The sequence below is a fragment of the Castor canadensis genome, chromosome X (assembly GCF_047511655.1).
Source record: "Castor canadensis chromosome X, mCasCan1.hap1v2, whole genome shotgun sequence".
NCBI lineage: Eukaryota > Metazoa > Chordata > Mammalia > Rodentia > Castoridae > Castor > Castor canadensis.
Window position 1 is genome coordinate 88,453,196 of NC_133405.1, and position 16,363 is coordinate 88,469,558.

The following is a 16,363-nucleotide window of genomic DNA, read 5'->3' on the forward strand; positions in this document are numbered from 1 at the left end:
TATAACCAGTTCCAAAGTTACTTGCACGTTTTCAGGAATGTGTTGTAGTAAAATCTCAATTTCTGGTACCAGTTTTCTGTCTTAGTCCATTTAATATTACTATAGCAGAATGCTACGGACTGTATAATTTATAAAGAAAATAAATTTGTTTCTCATAGTTTTGGATTCTGAAAATTCCATGAGCATGGTATTGATGTCTGGTGAGGGCTTTCTTTCTGTGTTATAACATGGTGAAAGAACAAATGAGCGTGTGCAAGGCAGGAAGAAAATTTGAGCCAAATTCATCCTTTTATCAGGAGTCCACTACTATTATAACTAAGTCACTCCTGCTATGACAGCATTAATCTAATCTTAAAATGGACCCCTCACGACCTAATCACCTCTTAATGTTTCTTAGTACTGTTGCAATTCTAGTTAAATTTCAAACATGGTCATATGGTAGTTCTATTTTTAGTTTTTAAAGAAATCTCCATAATGCTTTTCATGATTGTACTAATTTGCATTCCCACCAGCAGTGTATAAGAGTTCCTGTTTCACTGCATCCTCGCCAGCATTTCTTGTTTTGCTCTTGAAGATGACCATTCTAACTGGGGTGGGATGAAATCTTAGTGTAGTTTGATTTGCATTTCTTTTATAGCTAAGGAAATTGAACACTTCTTCATGTAGTTATTGGCCATGTGTACCACTTCCTTTGAAAATTCCCTATTCAATTCATGTGCCCATTTCTTCATTGAGATGTTGATTCTCTGGGGGTTGAGTTTTTTGAGTTCTCCATAAATTTTGGATATTAGTCCCTTATCAGATGAATAGCTTGCCAAGATTTTTTTCACATTCTATGGGCAGTCTCTTAAGTCATAAGTCAGGATACAATAGAGATATTTGCATACCAATGTTCATTGCAGCACTGTTCACAATAGACAAGCTATGCAAACAACCCAGATGCCCTACAACTGATGAATGGGTTAAGAAAATGTTATATCTGTCTATCTATTTATATCTATCTATCTATCTGTCTATATATCTACACACACAGTGGAATTTTATTCAGCTATAAGGAACACCATGTGGTCTGAAGGTAAATGGATGCAATTGGAGGACATCATGTTAAGTCAAGTAAGCCAGGTTCAGAAAGACTGCATTATTTTCTCTCATATGTGGAAGATAGATCCAAAAGATAAACACACACACAAAACCAAACATCATATACAAACTTATATGTAGAACATGTTTATAATAGTGGAACAACTCTATGGAACTTGGGGGAGGAGGGAAAGGAAGGGTAATGATAGACTATCAACTATATCAAAATACATAGCATCTGTGCAGGTAGCAGATACAACAATATATATTGAAAGCTGTTGAATAATGGAGGATGGGAGGATAGAATATTGGGGTTGAATTGACTAAAGTAAAGTATACTCATAGCAGGGATACATCGAGAAACCCCTTTGAACATTGATTTAGGAATTAATGAAAGACAGGGTTGTAAAAATAGGTACAGTGTTGGGGGGTACGTGTGTGTGGGGGAGAGTGAATGAAGGAATGGACTTCAAATACATATACGAAACAGAACAGCAAAACCTCTTGCAATTGCTTTAAGTGGGGCAGGGAAGGGTGTCTGGGGGGAAGATGGTGGGAGTGATCTAACCATTATACAGTGTAAGCCTATTTGGATTGTCAGAATGAATCCCCTGTGTATATATCCTCATATAGTGAAAAAGTTCAGCATGAATTTTGGAGGGAACACTCAAACCATAGCATCGTGTATTTGAGCATTTTCTAGTTTTCATTCTATTACTAACTTCTAGTTTCATACCATTGTTGTCAGAAAAGATAGTTGATATGATTTCAGTCTTCTTAAATTTGGTAAGACTTGTTTTGTGACTTAATACATGACTTATCCTGGATAATTTGTCATGTGTGTTTGAGAACAATTTGTTGCTGCAGTGAGATGGAATATTCTATATTATGTATATTTAGTGCATTGGTTTTAAGTGTAGCTCAAATCCAATGTTTCCTTATTGATTTTCTGTCTGGATGCTGTATCTATTGTTGATAGTGGAGTATTGAGGTATCTTATTATTACTGTGTTGCTATCTATTTCTCCCTTTAGTTCTATTAATACTTGCTTTATATATTTAGGTGGTCCGATATTGAATTCATATGTATTTACAAATTGTTATAGCCTATTCATGAACTGACAGCTTTATCATTATATAATGACCTTCTTTGTACTGACAGTTTTTTTATTTACTGTATCATTTGTGGCTACCCTTGCTCTCTTTTGGTTTCCATTTGCATATAATATCTTTTCCCATCCTTTCACTTTCAGTCAGTGTGTATGCCCTTGAAGCTGAACTGATTTACTATTGTTTATCCGTCAACAAATTAATGTAGCTACAGTTGTTTTAATAGTTTGTCTTTTAACCTCCATGCTAGAATTACAAATGATTTACACAGCACCATTATAGTAGTATTCTGAATTTCACTATATATATTGCCAATGAGATTTATGCTTTCCTGTGTTTTCATGTTAATAATACATGACCTTTCATTTTAGTTTGAAAAATTCTCTTTACCATTTCCTATAAGGCAGGTCTTACAGCATAAACTCCCTCAACTTTTGTTTATTAGGGAAAGTATTTCTTTTTCATTTTTGAAGGACATCTTAGCTCTGTAAACTTCTTGTTTGGCAGGTTTTTTTCTTTTAGCACTTTGAACTTGACATCTCATTCTGTCTTTTTTTTTTTTAGTTATTATGTATTGTTTAGTGAATGATGACAAGAAAAAGGGGATATTCAATAGAGATGCAAATTTTTTCAAATGCTTTTTTTTAATTCATTTATGCACATGTGCATACATTGTTTGGGTCATTTCTCCCCCCTACCCCCTACCCCTCACCCCTTTGCTTCCAGGCAGAACCTGTTCTGCCCTTATCTCTAATTTTGTTGAAGAGAAGTCATAAGCATAATAAGAAAGACAAAGTGTTTTTGCTAGTTGAGTTAAGGTTAGCTATACAGAGAGATTCCTAGCATTGCTAGGATCATTGAGCAATGTATTTAGCTTCCAATTGTTTGCATGTTTTTTGCTGTTGTTTTTGTTGTTGATTTCTAGTTTTAATGCATTATGATCAGATAGAATGCATGGGATTATTTCTGTTTTCTTATATTTGCTGAGGCTTGCTTTGTGCCTTAAGATATGATCAGTTTTGGAGAAGGTTCCATGAGCTGCTGAGAAGAATGTATATTGTGCAGAAGTTGGATGACATATTCTGTAGACATCAGCTAAGTCCATTTGATCTATGGTGTGATTTAGTTCTGGAATTTCTTTATTGGTTTTTTGTTTGGATGACCTATCTATTAGTGACAGGGGGGGTATTAAAGTCTCCCACTATCACTGTGTTGGAGTCTATATATGTTTTTAGGTCCTTCAGAGTATGTTTGATGAAATTGGGTGTGTTGACATTGGGTGCATATAGGTTGATAATTGTTATTTCCTTTTGGTGTATTTCCCTTTTTATTAGTATGGAGTGTCCTTCTTTATCTCATTTGATCAATGTAAGTTTGAAGTCTACTTTATCCAAGGTAAGTATTGCAACCCTTGCCTGTTTTCAGGGGCCATTGGCTTGGTAAATCTTCTTCCAGCCTCTCACCCTCAGCCAGTGCTTGTTTCTGTTGATGAGATGGGTCTCCTGTAGTTAGCAGATTGTTGGATCTTCAGTTTTAATCAAGTTTGCCATATGGTGTGTTTTGATGGGGGAATTAAGTCCGTTAACATTAAGTGTTAGTATTGATAGGTATGTGGTGATTCCTGTCATTTAGTTTTCTTTGTTGCTTAAGGGTTTGATTGTGTGCAGCTGAATCAGTGTTACTCTCTACTTTCTTGCCTTTTCTTCTCCTGTGATTTGGTACTGCCTGTCCTCTCATGGTTTTGTTTGCTTTTACTTTCTGTGTGCAGAATTCCTTGAAGAATCTTTTGTAGTGGTGGCTTGGTGGTCATATATTGTTTTAGTTTCTGGTTATCATGGAAGACTGTATTGCTCCATCTATTTTGAATGATAGTTTTGCTGGGTAGAGTATCCTAAGTTTGAAGTTAATTTCATTCAGTGCCCAGAAGGTCTCACTCCATGCTCTTCTTTCTTTTATGGTTTCTGTTGAGAAATCTGTGATTTTGATGGGTTTACCTTTGTATGTTATTTTTTTTCTCTCTTACAGCCTTCAGTATTTTTTCTCTATTCTGTGTTTGTTTTTTTAATGATAATATGTCATGGAGTAGTTCTATTTTGGTCAAGTCTGTTTGGTGTCCTGTAGGCTTCATGTTCCTGAATTGGCATACTTTTTTCTAGATTTGGGAAATTTTCTGTTATTATTTTGTTGAATATATTACTAATTCCTTTTGCTTGCACCTCTTCTCCTTCTTCAAAGCCCATGATTCTCAGGTTTGGTCTTTCGATAGAGTGGGTGAGTTCTTGCATATTCCTTTCACGGGTCTTGAGTTATCTGACTAATAGTTCTTCAGTTTTTCTTTTAATTACCATTTCATTTTCAAGTTCTGAGATTCTGTCTTCTGCTTCTTCTAGTCTGCGGAGTGACCTTCCATTTTGTTTTGTATTTCTGTTTCATTCTTTTTTCTGAAGTTTTCCATATCATGGATCACTTCCTCTTTAATATTGTCAATTTTTGTCCTTAATTCATTTATCTCTCTATTTGTGGTGTTTTTTGTTTCACTTTGGTGTTTATTTAGGGCTCCTATGATTTCATTTATTTGTTTTTGTGTCTTCTCATATTCTTTAGTTTTGTTGCCTTAGAATTTCTTGAGTGTCTCCTGTATGTTTTGGTTGACCATGTCTAGTAACATCTCTATGAAATTCTCATTGATAACTTGCAGAATTTTCTTTCAGGGTGTTCTTGTGGGCTTCATTGGGTTCCTTCATATAGTTTATCTTTGTTTTGTTGGAGTCTGGATCTGGGTATCCATTTTCTTCATTTCCCTCTGAATCCTATACTAATTTATTTTTGGGGGGAGAATGATTTACATTCCTTTTTCGTCTTCCTATCATTCCACTTGGTACTGTTTCTGTCCCTGGTCTGTGTGTAATTTAGTATTAGCTAACTTACAATAGTAAAATTAACAAAACCAAGAAAGAATGAGAAAAGAGAAGAAGAAAAAAACCAGAAAAAAATGGAGAACCATAGAAATCAACAGGGATAGATGGTGGACAATCAAACAACAAACAAGACAAACAAACACTTAAAGAAAAGAAAAAAGAAAAAAAAAATCCCTGGTTCAGGAACAGTAGAATTTCAGTCTTAGTAGTTCTGGTGTCACTCCTTTAGTGTCCATTCCTGTTTGTCTGCATCTCCTAGACAGGTTTGTTGGCAGCGTCTGGTGGTGCTGGAACCTTCCTTTGGCGAGTGGCAGCCAGTGTGCCAGCAGGCCAGCAGGCGGGCGATAGCCTGCCTGTTCTGTCAGTGTATCGTGATGTGGAGAAGCCTTCTATCGGCTAGGGGTTTAGGGTGCTGAAGTTTCAGCTCTCCCTGGTGCTTTACCTCATCCAAGCATGTCTCCAGCGTCTCAGCAAGGTCCCTGATTCCCGGAGCTCACATAGTCTGCGTCTGTGTCCCAGTCGCCATTTGGGATCCTCTCATTCTGTCTTATGTGCCATGTTTCTGCTGAGAAATCTCTCATTAGCTTTGTCAAAACCCCCTTCTATGTAATATATTTCTTTTCTTGTGCTTCATTTAGAGTTCTTTCATTATCTAGGTTTTAATAGTTTAGTTATAATGTCTTGATGAACCCTTCTTTGTGTTGAATTTGACTAGAGGTTTGTGAGATTGTTGAACTTACATGTTTGTATTTCTCCCCAAATATGGGAAGTTTTCAACCATTCTTTCTTTTTAAAAACATTTTTTTATTTATCATGCATTAATAATACAAAGGGATTTCATTGTGATAATTCCATACATGCACACAGTGTACCTTGAACAAGTTCCCCTCTCCATTATATGACCATTCCCCCTTCTGTCTTTCAAACAGCATTTGGTGGGTTTCATTATGCTTTCTTCATATGTATATATGCAGCACATTTCCATCTTCTTTACCCATCAGTATCCTTTCCTTCCCCCCCTCCCACCAATTCCCCTGGACAGTTCCCCATATATATTCATGTCTTACTATTATTATATCTTCATCACCATTTTAGGTCTAGGTTCCACAATTGAGTGAGTACATGTAATATTTGGCCTTTTACACTTGGTTTATGTCACTCAGCTTGATGATGTCCAGTTCCATCCATTTTCTTACAAATGACATCATTTCATTTTTCTTTATGGCTGAGTAATATTCCATAGTATGTATATATGTATGCATGTATGTATGTTTGTATCTGCCATATTTTCTGTATTATTTCTTTATATAAGCTTTCTTTCTCTATCTCTTCTCCTTGAACTCCTGAATTTTGCAAATGTTAAATTTCTTTGATTGTGTCCTATGGATCCTGTATACATTTTCACTCCTTTTTTGTTCTTTTGTCTTTTTTCTCCTCTTACTGGGTGATTTCAAATGATCTGACACTGAATTCACTTACTCTTCAATCTGTCATTGAGTTCACTTACTCTTTTCCTGCTTGATTACAAAATCTTCTTAAATAAAGTTTAAATAACTTTCTATTGTTATATTTTATCTGAGTGATTTTAGTCTTCAGCTCCTAATATTCTATTTGTTTCTTTTTATTGTTTTCTATCTCTTTGTTTAACTTTTCATTTTGTTTATGTGTTGTATTCTGATTTTGTCAAATTATTTATCCTTATTTTCTTTCATTTAACCTGGCTTTTTTTTCAAACATGTTTTGAATTCTTTATCAGTCAGTTCATGGATTTCTAGTTCTTTGGGGTCAATTGCTAGTAATCTGTTGTGTTACTTTGGTGGTATTATGTTGACCCTCTTCCAGACTTTATGTACTGGCTTAAGTAAGGAAAGACCTTTCTCTTTTGGGAGAGTGGAGGAAGGCACACTGGGGTATAGAGTGGCACAGGTATAGTATCATAGTGCCCTGTCTAGGAGTATGCAGTAGGTCCATGTCTGGGAGAGAGGACTGTTTTGTTGGTTCAGGCAGATGAGATCCACTATACTGACAATTTCAAGACCTATAGAAGGTCCACAGTGGCTGTGAGAGCTCTTGGGTTCTTTGTCTATACCTCTAGGACCAGTGGCTAGATATCAGAGCCAACGGTGGTAGATGCCAAAGCTAGCAATGTGCACATAATCTACTAAGGAGGCCAGCTGTAAGCATATGCTTCATAGCAGTGGCCAGCTATGGGCTTATCCTGTGTGGGAAGGCCTGGAGTTAGTGACAATGGGTTAGTCCAACTGTGGAGAGAATGTGGTAGAAGCTTGAAGCTTGCTCACTTGCAGGGCCAGGTTAAGGCTAGTAACAGGGTTCAGACTATTTATGTGTTGACAGCTTCATGTCTGTGCTATCGGTGTCTACATGTACAAAATTGGTAGGGGCCAGCTGTACGTGTAATCATGATGGCATTCTTTGGAGACAGCTGCATAGGTCAGCATTGGTTGCATATGGTGGTAAGGCTGAAGCCTACAATGGTGGACAGTGGAGCTGCCATGCACTCATGCATGGTCGTTGCCCCAGATCAATGGTCCAGAACAACGAAGGAGATACTAGCTCAATGGTTAAGGGAAGAAAGAGGGATAGCTTAGGAAGGCAGAGAATGCAAAGACTGGGTCTCTGGGCTGGGGTACCTAAGCAGCTCCAGGCTCAGGGAGAGAGAGAGCTTATGGGTCAGGGACCTGAAGAGTATGGAGGCTACAGAGATGGGACTTTGGTGTAGGGCAACTGCAACAGCTCCAGGTGTTTTAAGAGAGCAGAGAAAGAGAGGCACCATGTATCGTGTACGTGGAGACTGTGAAGGCAAGAAGAAAACAAAGGAGAAGGGGGGAGGAGAGAGAGAAGAAAGAGAAGGAAAGAAGTAAAGAACAAAGAATGTAAAGAAAGGAAGGGAGGGAGGAAAGAAGGAAGGAAAGAAAGAAAAGAAAGAAAAGGAACTTCTGTGGCTCTCAGTGACATAGGTTGTAGTGGGACCACTGCTGTGCTAGCAGTTTTCTCAGTAGCAAAATTTGCCTTCTGCTAAACAAATTGTTGGGGGACTGCAATCTTGAACATTAAAGGGGCCCTTGGTGGTGAAAGTTGTGGGTTGTTCCTGGTGGCCATGAGGGCTGTTGAGGTCCTGACAGAAAGATCTGTTGGATTCTTGTGCCAACTCTATCACTGGGAATCACAGTGATTCCCACTGCCTGGATAATAGAGGCCATAAGATCTGCTATATCCAGACTGCTATGCCAGCCCCTCAGAGATCTGGGTAGGGTGGAATGAAGTTGGTCACTTGGGCACTGTCTCCAAAAGCTGGGGAATCTGGTTGTATACACTTCTTTCCTTTGCCTGGCAAGAGAGCATATTTGCCTGATAGTTCCTTATCTGTGTTAAGCAAGACTTGGGGGGATGGAGTGGTCCAGGAAAATCTAAACTGTTTTTCTTGCCCTTTATGCATAGGTATGCTCAGGATTTTTTCTTCTGCTATATTTCTATTGTTTCTTTGGTAGATGCCTAAGCTCTTCCTAGGTTTTTTTTTTTTTTCATGGATAGTTGCCAAATTGTTGCTTTTGACACATCTCCTGCACAATCTTCCTGATGTCCTCTCCTCAAAAATTGGTTTCTGAGTAATGCATTTTGCTACTATTATAAATGGTATTTTAAAAAATTTCAATTTCCTGTAATTTGTTACTATGTGTAAAGAGTTAATTTTTGTATATGAACTTTGTGTCCTGACACATTACTGAATTCACTGTTTTTGTAGATTTCATATACACACACAAAAATCATGTCATCTCTGAAGAAAGACCATTTTATTTCTTTTTCGACTTATATACTGTCTTATCTTTTTATTATACCGGCCATGATTTTTACTATAATGTTAACTAGAAATGATGAGACCAGGCATCTTAGTCTTTATCTTAGGGACAAACACTCAATATTTTGCCATTAAAAATGATATTAGCTTTGGATTTTTTCATGGGTACCTTTTATTACAGTGGGGTAGTTTGTTGATGGCTTTTATCATAAATGTGTTTTCTCAACTGCTTACTCTGTATTGATTGAAGTGATCATACTATTTTATCATCTAATTTAATAATGTAATGAATTGGATTGGGTAAATTCCACATAATTATGGTGCATCATTCTTTTTGTACCATTTTGCTTGGTTTTTAAATTTATGTGCATCAGGGTGTGGTGGCACACACCTATAATTCTATCATTCAAGAGGTAGAGGCAAGAGGATTATGACTTCAAAGCCAGCCTGGGTTACATAGTGAGACCCTGTCTCAAAATAAAAACGAAAAATAAAGTCCATTTATAATAACCCTATCTTGGTAAATTAGCCAATCAGCTTTATTGCGTGGTTTTTTGGTCGTGTTTGTTCATATCTTATATTCTCATTCATTGAGTTATTTTTCATTAACTACTAAATAACATATAAAAAATTATAAGAAGTCCAAAAGCTGTTCTTTGAAATAATTTTAAATTTATAGAAAGTTGAAAAATAAGAATAGTACAAAGAATACTCATATGCCATTCAGAATATTCATGTCCTAACATTTCACCATTTTTGTTTTATCATTTGATTATTCTCTTCCTTTTTCTCTTGCCTCTTCTTTCTCTATGCATATGCACTTACATACATTTAGCACTCGTTTTTCCCTTCAGCATATATCTTGCACATATCTTGGCTTCCTTACCTCTAAATATGTCAAAGAATGTTTTAAGGGATATTTCATGAAGATAATCTGAGACTCTTGGTGGTGATTTCTTTAGATTTTATTATCTTTTTCACCTTTTCTAGCTGCTGTTTGTGGCAGAGGATATTAAAACAATTTAGTCTGTCATCACCACATGCAGAATCTCTGATCTATCTCTTTTTATGGCCCAGGGCTAGTTTTATTTGCCGTGCTGTTTTACTATTGTTAGTGTTAGTCTCGCTCCTCATTACCTTTCTTTTTCAGAATTTCTTTACTGTTCCTACTTCCTTTTTTTTCTGTATGAACTTTACAATTAGTCTGTCTAGTTACCATTTTCTTTTGGTAATTTACTATTAATTTGTGAATCAATTTAAGCATAATTGACATTATTTTAATATTTCTATATAAGAACAGGACCTCTCTATTACTTCAAGCCTTCTTTTGGGATCCTCAGTAGCCTTTCTATTTCCCTTTACCTTCTCTATACAGCAAGATGGATTCTGGATATACTCTGAGTATTGTAACAACCACCTGGATGCCTGCATGGAGCTCTCCAAGCTGATGAAAGACAGCCGCTACCAGCACTTCTTTGAGGCCTGTCGTCTCTTGCAACAGATGATTGACATTGCTATTGATGGTTTCCTTTTGACTCCAGTGCAGAAGATCTGCAAATATCCCTTACAGTTGGCTGAGCTCCTTAAATATACTGCCCAAGATCACAGGTAAGAATTGAGGGAGGCAGGAGTGAGCTTCTTTTACATATTGATCCTTATTGCCTGTTTCTGAGCTTCTGTTAGTTTATCTACAAAATAGGCTATGTTCTTGCTTAACTTACATAGCTGTTGTATGTAAACTGAGGGAATGTTTTTGAGAGGTTCTTGTAAAGTTGTAAATCATGATGCACACAATTTGTGTCTTACTGTTATGTTTGGTGTCGAGGGTTCTTGCCTTCACAGGCCAGAGAACTGGCTCATGAGGCAGCTGAATGATGAGCCAAAACTGGTATATGAAGTAGGATTTATTAGAAAGAAAGGAAAGGCTACAGCTAGAGAAGTGCAGCGGAGCCTGGAAGCCAGTAACTTGCTGCTCAGGTGAAAGCAGGGGTTTTTATGGATGCTTTAACTCTGGGTTAGGGTATCAGTTAGGTGGGTTTTTTCTATTGGCCATGTATTTGCACGTGGGCTCTCTTAGATGAGTTGGTCTGTTTGCCCCTTATGGGGAGTAGGGAACAATCTTGAGAGCATTTTGTTTATCAGCCCCATGGCAGATTTATGAGACCCTGTATCTCCTCCTCAAGGTGCAGGAATGCAGATTTATAACTCCTTCTCAGAGTGCAGGAATGCAGGCCTCTTAACTCCTCAGGATGCAAGAATGATATTCCTCTCCATGGGGGATGGGCTACTTCCTCATCTGCTGTAGGTATTCAGACCCAACATTACCTTCACAGAGTGGAGCTTATAGTCTGATCCTTTAGTCCTGAGCTCAGCTTCATGACTCAACCCTGATGCACTAAGTGTTTGAAAAACTCAGATGTCTTGGTAAAAATCCTACACAGCTGATACTTAATTCCTTCTACAAGGCTACCTCCCTGATGCTTTTTAGTCTTTCCACCCTTCCATGCCCCACCTCAACTGTACATTTTACATGGACCTAGAGTATGGCTGGGGAAAAATAGATGTGAAAATTTTCCTGAAGTTCTTAAAAAAGTTTTTAAGTATTTTTAGAAAAACCAATCCAACAAGAGATAAGGAAGTTGTTTCTCTGAACGGAAATGATACTCTTCATCTTCTATAAGGAAGTTACATGCTCAGAATTATCCCCACTAATGGAGATAGCCTACATTGAACTAAACCCATTCTTTTACATGTCTTCTCTTACAATTTCGAACATGAACTTGCTTCTAGCCTGCTTTTACTTGGTGTTAAGTCCCTGACCTCAGACTTGTTGGCTAAGCTCTTAGCTCTCTTCCTTAGATTAAGCACGGCAAGAAAAAAGCAGGGATTTGTCTAATTTTCCTTAGCTTTCTCCCTGACTCTTAACTAGGCCTCCTTCCTACATTTATTTGGTTCCATTTTCTGGCTCACTTGGGGCTTATTTCCAAATTTGTATTCATAAGGGCATGCAGCAGTGTGGGCCAATTGGTTTGGTTTATGCCACACTTCTAAGCCAATCCCAGGGTTCATTTTTAAGTTGATGTTTCTTTAGCAAATTATGAGACATGTGCTTCGGTAATTCTAGAGCCCTAAGTAAATTTCATATTTTAACCCAAATGGAGAGTTCTGGACTCTCCATTTGTATAAGCCAAGTGATCCAAGACCAGTGATAGATCTGCTTCCATGGCATGTTGACTTTGAGGGTGGCAGGTGGAACATGCAAAGGAGGAATCTGCTCCCTCTTCCTTGAGGCAGTTTACTATCCCAGTGTGGGTTCCTGAAATTTAGAGATGATTTTTCTACTTTATATTAGTCGGTTTTTCATTTTTGTGCCAAATATTTGAGAGAAACAATTTAAAAGGAGGGAATATTTATTTGGGCTCATGGTTTCAGAGGTTTCAGTTCATGGTCACTTGTCTTGGTATTTCTGGGCCTGTGGTGAGGCAGAGAATCATGGAGAGTGTTTGGTGAAGTATCTCATGGTGTTCAAGAAGCACAGAGAGACTGGAGGAAGAGCCAGGGATAAATTATAACCTTCAAAGGCACACTCCCAGTAACCTACTTCTTCCAGTCAGGCCCCACCTCCTAAACTTTCTACCGCCTCCCAAAGTAGCACCAGTAGCAGGGTGTGGGGAGCAGATTAAAGCCTATGAGAACTGGACACAAGCAAGGCAAGATGCAGTTAATTGCTTAGGCCGAGACAGGCACAGCCTATCTGTTCAGAGAAGCAGGAATGCAGGTTTCTCCTGTTACAATGTCACACTGCTCCCCATGGCTCCACCTGTTTGCTGCTATAAAAGACCCCTGAATGAGGACCAGAGGCTTTTGCTTTTTGCTTTTGCCTTTTGGGGTTTTACTTTGGGCTTTTTGGTGTGGGAAGCTTTTGGAAGGGAAAAGAATTATTGAAGGGAAAAATTGCTGAAGGGAAAAGAGTTGTTGAAGGGAAAATGCTAAAGAGGGGTTGATAGAAAGTCTGCACTGAGAACTTTAACATAGGCTTCAGAAAAGCAAAGCTGAGAAAGAACTTCATATATAGGTCTTAGAAAAGCTAAAGCTAAAGAAAAGCCAAAGAGAACATGGGACAGTGCACAGTGCAAGTCTAAGGACCAAGACTTTAAGAGTTATGCATATGTAGGTTGTAGGCCCGGCTGTTTGCAAGTTTGTAGCACTGAGACTTTAAGAGAGCTAAAGAGAGTTGAGACAGTGCAAGCCTGGGGGCAAAAGACTTTAAGAGCAATTAAGCTAAAGATAAGCTAAAAGCAAACATGGGACAGTGGTTGCCTAAGGAAAGAGGTTTGAGAAAGAGAAAAAGAAGCAATGAGGGTTGTGCATCTCCAGCCAAGTATACAACACACCTAACCCCTTCTTTCTGTCTATCCTGTATCTTTTCTAAAATCTCCAGTCGCCCCTGCCCCCCCAACCGCCAGTTAAGCCCAGTTAGGTCTAGTAATAACCGAGAAACATGAGAGAAAACCTCGCTCCAGCAAGGGAGGGAGGACAAGAAATAGTGCCCCCTTCAGCAGGGGACCAAGCCTTCAACACATGAGCCCGTGGTGAGCATCTCATATTCAAATCATAACACACTGGAACAGATTCAGTGTAACTCATCACCAAAACTAAGTTCCAAGTTTTCTAAAGATATTTTATTTGTATGTGTGGTACTAGAGATTGTACCCAGGGGCTTTGTGCGTGTTGGGCTAGCACTCTGTCACTGAGCTACAATCCCGCTCCAAATATGTTTTTGTATGAGGCCTAGAAGAACCTTGAAGAACCCCCATAAAAATTAAGATGTTGAAAAATTAAGAGTATAAATATGTGCTATCTAGAATGGAAAGACTATCCATTCTATTTAGATTTCTTCAAATCTATAGCTGGAAAGAAGTAGGGGCACAAAGCATAAGCAATATTCACAGAATCTAGGTTTTAAAAGAGTTCTGTAGGTAATTTTTGGGTTCAGGAAGGTTTTTGAACCATCATACTAGCCATTTTCTTAAGTTCTGTCACCCTGTTGTATCATAAGTCGAAATGATCTCCATAGTTGCTAAGTGACTAGAAGCAGTGATGTTCACACCTTAATCTCAGTGGAGTTGCCTTCAGTTCAATAGTTTTAAAACTAGGAATATGTCAAAGCTCCTCACCTTCCTACTTCCTGTCATGGAACCTGGAAGGAGGCTCTAAAAATCATATTTGTGGACTAATAATACTCACTAGGTAAATAGTATATTGTATAATCAATCTTAAGAGTGCCAGAAAGACCAATTTTCAAGTACAACCCAAAGCTACATTAATACATTAGGCCAAAGCAACTCCAAGGCTTTTTTTGAGGTTGGTGGGAGCTGGGAAGATAGATACCTGAGATTTGTCATTTTTGTGTTCTTTTACTTTGTGACAAGAACCACTGCCTCAAAGCCCTTTTGCCCTCTTGAGTCTCTGATTTCCTTTCCTTCCATCCCTTGGACTCAGAGTACTGAGAAGGGTAGTGCAGGCAGTGGTAGGCTGTATCAACCTCTGTTCTTTTTTTGGGGTGATCTGGGCCCAGCACTACTCACAGGTCATGGGAAAACCCTTTTTGCAGATCTCAGGAAACTAATAAGATGACAGCTTTTGCCATGCATGTGAAGAGTATTTTGGATTCAAATGTAATTAGAGGCTGCTGCAAGTTTGGGGCCTTAGTCAGGAAGGTGTTCTGTTAGGTAGACCTGAAATAAGAAGTCAGAGTGGTTTCTGAGAGATATTGGATGGAGAATAATATTCACTTTGCTTGTAGAGAGGTGACATAATTCTCTCACCTCACCTTCCTTAGCTAACAAGTAGGAAGACTATATACAAGAGGAGGGTTGATGTCATGTCACAGACTAGAAAATCTTGGTTCTATCACTCTCTTCAATGGGAATAGGGCCCAGATGTCATCTGAGGATTCAGGGGCTCTGACCAGGGTTCAGCGTGGATTATAGCTGTTCTCTTTTTTCATCCACTTTTAAAGTAAAGCCAGTAGGACAGGCTATATGTGGAAACATTCCTCCTGTAACCATTTTAAGAAAGGCAGTCAGCTTAAAATGGCAAAAATTAACAGTAGGGGACAGGGTCAGTGACGAATCGATGATTGGCTAGTACTTGGGGTCAGGTAGAGAATTGACTTGGAGTTAGCTAATAATTGGGTTTAGTAATGAACATTCTCACACCAGCACTGTCCAGTAGAACTTTCTACAATGATGTAAGTGTTCAATATCTGTGCTGTCCAATTCAGTGGTTACTGACCACGGGTGGCTATTAAGTGCTTAGAAAACAGTGCAACTGAGGGACTAAATTTTAAAATCTTATTTAACTTTTTTTTTACTTCTGTTTACCATATTGGGTAGTAAGGCTCTGTGCTTTACTTCCCAGAAAGAGCCTTAAAGCACTGATGTCCTCAAATTAGAGAAAGAAAAGGAACAGGAAACTGGGCCTAAAGAACAGAAGTATTTATTTTTATCAACAACTTTTCTATCATCACCCCATCCTGCATCTATCTAAATGGTATGCTCAGACAATCTTGCCAGGAGGAAACTTTGATAATGTTAGCCCATGAGATTACTCATAGACTGGAGTACGTAACTATAAAAGGATGCAATGTAGCAGGAACATATGTAAAGTTTTGCATTTGAATCTAAGAAATTGATAGTTCAAAGATAGGCTAAAGAGATACAACTTCTAGACAGCATGTTTTGAAGAAATTTAGAAAGTTATTAATTAGTCATAACCTGAATATGAGTCATCCATGAGGTCCAGAAGAAACACTGGTAACAGCTAGTATTCATTAAGGCTCAGAATTTAAAAAATTTTTTTTCTACAGAGGTTTTTTTTTTTTTTAGATGGCTGTGGTTTCTATTTTCTACCTGGATACTTACATTTAAATAGTGATCTTACACTATTTCTCCAGTAGGCATACAAGAACAAGGCATCAACATAGCAGAAGTCCTAAACAACCATTCTGCATCTCTGCCCAGTTGCTCTTTTTTTCTACCATTGTTGTACTGAAGGTACACTGTGACATTTACCAAAGTTCTTACAGCATATCATAGTTGAATTCACTCCCTCCATCATTCTACCTTATCCCTCCTCCCACCATTCCTGGTCTACAGAGTTTTCCAGAAAGAGTAGGCTGTTTAAGAGGTATAGCCTGTCACTAGAGGCAATAAAATACAATAGTGTTTGAGATCCAGGTGATGCAGGACAAAGATTGGAGTCATGGATACAGCTAAGAGGAAATGTTACATCACATCTGCTCTGGCAATTAGAATGCCCTTCCATGTGGCAGTGTTTAGTCCACCACCACCCCACTCTCTTGACACATTCAGAAAGAAAACGCAGTAATTGTGCATCTTCTCTTTCTCCTTTCTTTTCAGTAATTAGTGCTAGAA

At 38.2% G+C, this 16,363-nt stretch overlaps 1 protein-coding gene across 10 annotated transcripts in view; it reads left to right on the top strand.

Moving 5' to 3' along the window:
• The window catches only part of Arhgef9 (Cdc42 guanine nucleotide exchange factor 9), a 354,155-nt gene that overhangs the window by 280,787 nt on the left and 57,005 nt on the right, over nt 1–16,363 (top strand). For all 10 annotated transcript variants that reach the window (XM_074062552.1, XM_074062551.1, XM_074062553.1 and 7 more), the window contains one exon: nt 10,300–10,532. In XM_074062552.1, coding sequence (XP_073918653.1) covers nt 10,300–10,532 — 233 coding nt within the window. The remainder of the gene's footprint in view (nt 1–10,299; nt 10,533–16,363) is intronic.